Source organism: Salvia miltiorrhiza, chloroplast, assembly GCF_028751815.1.
Source record: "Salvia miltiorrhiza chloroplast, complete genome".
Classification (NCBI taxonomy): Eukaryota; Viridiplantae; Streptophyta; class Magnoliopsida; order Lamiales; family Lamiaceae; genus Salvia; species Salvia miltiorrhiza.
The window spans coordinates 27,501-30,000 of record NC_020431.1 but is presented as its reverse complement, the minus strand read 5'-3'; the positions used below and the strand labels follow the sequence as shown (position 1 = coordinate 30,000).

At 35.2% G+C, this 2,500-nt stretch overlaps 2 protein-coding genes and 3 non-coding genes across 5 annotated transcripts in view; 3 read left to right on the top strand and 2 right to left on the bottom strand. All coding sequences in view use genetic code 11, as the record gives it.

Annotated features, from left to right (window-relative positions):
- The window catches only part of trnY-GUA, an 84-nt gene extending 20 nt beyond the window's left edge, over positions 1-64 (top strand). The window contains exon 1 of the tRNA in view: positions 1-64. This exon is cut by the window's left edge and continues 20 nt beyond it. This is a non-coding gene — a tRNA (tRNA-Tyr).
- Positions 65-174: 110 nt separating this feature from the next.
- On the top strand, positions 175-248 carry trnD-GUC. Its single transcript has one exon. It is a non-coding gene; the product is annotated as a tRNA-Asp (tRNA).
- A 520-nt stretch (positions 249-768) lies between these two features.
- psbM (photosystem II M protein) lies at positions 769-873 on the top strand. Its single transcript has one exon. It carries the CDS (start codon positions 769-771, stop codon positions 871-873), a length of 105 nt encoding a protein of 34 aa, YP_007507105.1.
- A 976-nt stretch (positions 874-1,849) lies between these two features.
- Positions 1,850-1,939, bottom strand: petN (cytochrome b6/f complex subunit VIII). Its single transcript has one exon. It carries the CDS (start codon positions 1,937-1,939, stop codon positions 1,850-1,852), a length of 90 nt encoding a protein of 29 aa, YP_007507104.1.
- A 162-nt stretch (positions 1,940-2,101) lies between these two features.
- trnC-GCA lies at positions 2,102-2,172 on the bottom strand. The gene has a single exon. It is a non-coding gene; the product is annotated as a tRNA-Cys (tRNA).
- Between the last annotated feature and the right edge of the window lie 328 nt (positions 2,173-2,500).

The following is a 2,500-nucleotide window of genomic DNA, read 5'->3' as shown; positions in this document are numbered from 1 at the left end:
AATGGGGACGGACTGTAAATTCGTTGGCAATATGTCTACGCTGGTTCAAATCCAGCTCGGCCCAATAAGCCGCATCAATCTACCATGAGATAGTAGAAAATCCCTTGTCCTTTAGAAAGACCCCATACGAAGATAAAAAAGAATCCAAATTTCTGCCAGATCCCTTATTTCCCTGGGATTGTAGTTCAATCGGTTAGAGCACCGCCCTGTCAAGGCGGAAGCTGCGGGTTCGAGCCCCGCCAGTCCCGACGGATCCAATAAATACAAAAATCCATTTTTCCCTTTCTATGAACTAGTAAAGAATGTCAAGGGGTATACTTGCATTCCCAAAGCAAAAAGGAGTCTTGATTTCTTTTTTTTTTTCCTATTTTTCCATCTCGCTTTTTTTGTTTGTTAGGTTCGGAACTATGTAATTAATTGAAGTGGAAAGGCAATCTGATGATCCTTCATCAGAAGATTCTCCAAGGAAGACGCAAAGGTGGGTTATAGAAAAAACAAGGAAACGGATGATAAATATCATTTCGGAGTAATTGAGTTAGGAATCAAAATTTTGATTCGGTATGGATAAAAGAACTTCCTATGTTATACTATTCAAGTCTTGACGACGGGTTGATTTGATAGATCAGATATTGTTATTCATGATAGTGATTCGGTTCAAGATCATCGAGAGGTAATTCATCCATTGAATTTACAGACGATAGACGAAAGATTTATCATCTCTAGGGGATTAAATCCCGAGTTATTGCGAAGTAAAAAACCGATGAGATTATGGAAGTAAATATTCTTGCATTTATTGCTACTGCACTATTCATTCTAGTTCCTACCGCCTTTCTACTTATCATTTACGTAAAAACAGTCAGTCAAAATGATTAATTCGATTGAATTTTCAAATGAATTTGAATCAAACTTTCCTTCCAAGTTCTTATCAAAAATTTACGAAGTAAAATGAAAGGGGTCCAATTTCACGTCTTAACTTAAATGAAATGAGCGCACTAGAATCGGAAATTATCTAAGAGATAGATAGTATGGTAGAAAAATTCATTTTTCTACCATACTATCTATCTCTTAGTCTATAAAGCTGTAATCTAGAATAAAGATAAACGCTTAAGTTTCTATATATCAATCTACAATATTCTCTTCCTATATGTGTATATTAATTCCATTTCCATATCAATATATTCCATATATTTTATGGAATTGACATAAGACCCAATTTGCTACATCTATTTGTTCCGCTCAATCTAAAATAATTCTTATTTTAGGATTCTAATTCCTTTCCTTTTACTAATAAGTAAGGGGAAACCTCGCCTATTTTTAACGCCATATGAAATAAGGTGATAAAGCCTAAACCGCCTTTCTAAAATTCGAATAGAAACCAAAGGGTAAATGCCCGATATGTAACCCGCCCGAGGCAAGATCTTATTATTGACCAGTCTCTCCTTAAACAACCACGATCTCGATATCATTTCTTATAGAAAGTGTGTATACGCTTAACAAAACGACTTCTTTTTTGAAGAGTCAAGAGGGAAATAAATAAAAAAAGAAAAACTTCCTTAGTATCCGTCTATAAAGATAGTAAGAGCCCCATTCCCATTGATTGAAATAGAAAATTTCGGAAGAATTTTAGGTTGGAATAAATTTCCAATCATCTGAATCCCTTTCTTTTCGAAGTACAAAGACGGGAGAAATATCTCTTGGATTGAAAGAGTATGATTCCTATCATAGATTACTCCATTGGAATCCAATGGGATTCCAAATTCAGAGTTTTGATTTTAAATAGTCCAAAGTGCGTTGCAGAACGATCTATAAAACAAGCGGGTTTGATTCCTGAACTCAATTAGTAGTACTTCTAAAGCCCACTTCTTCCCCACACTACGAGTGAAAGGGAAAATGTAAAGACTACCATTAAAGCAGCCCAAGCGAGACTTACTATATCCATGTGCATTATGTCCCCTAATCTCTATAAATACGAAGGAATTATTCCTCAGTAATAATAGTGGAATTAATGTCGCAGAGTCAAAAATGGGTTCTACCGAACACTATTGAGAAATCCATCCAATAAATCGATTATGATTTCGAGTTTTTTGGTGATTCAGGATTCAGGCGACACCCGGATTTGAACTGGGGAAAAAGGATTTGCAGTCCCCCGCCTTACCGCTCGGCCATGCCGCCAAAATGATAGAAAATAGGTGCAATTTTTTCCGGATTACGGAATTATTATTGTACTTGCATTTTGACTTCTGTTTTCCTTAATCCTTTTATTTACTAAAAAAAAAGAAATACCCCTTTTGATTGGATTTGATCCATCCCTTTGATTGTATAGTATCTGAAAATACACAATGCTAAAAACATTCTCTCGTTTTTCTATTGAGAAAAAAATGTGTATTTTTCAGACGAGAAATTTGAACCATTGACTCCTTACTTGGAATTCATGAACGATTCTGGGATTTGAATTTCAAATTGTGTTTTCCTAATGACAACATAAAAATGGAAGCAGAAC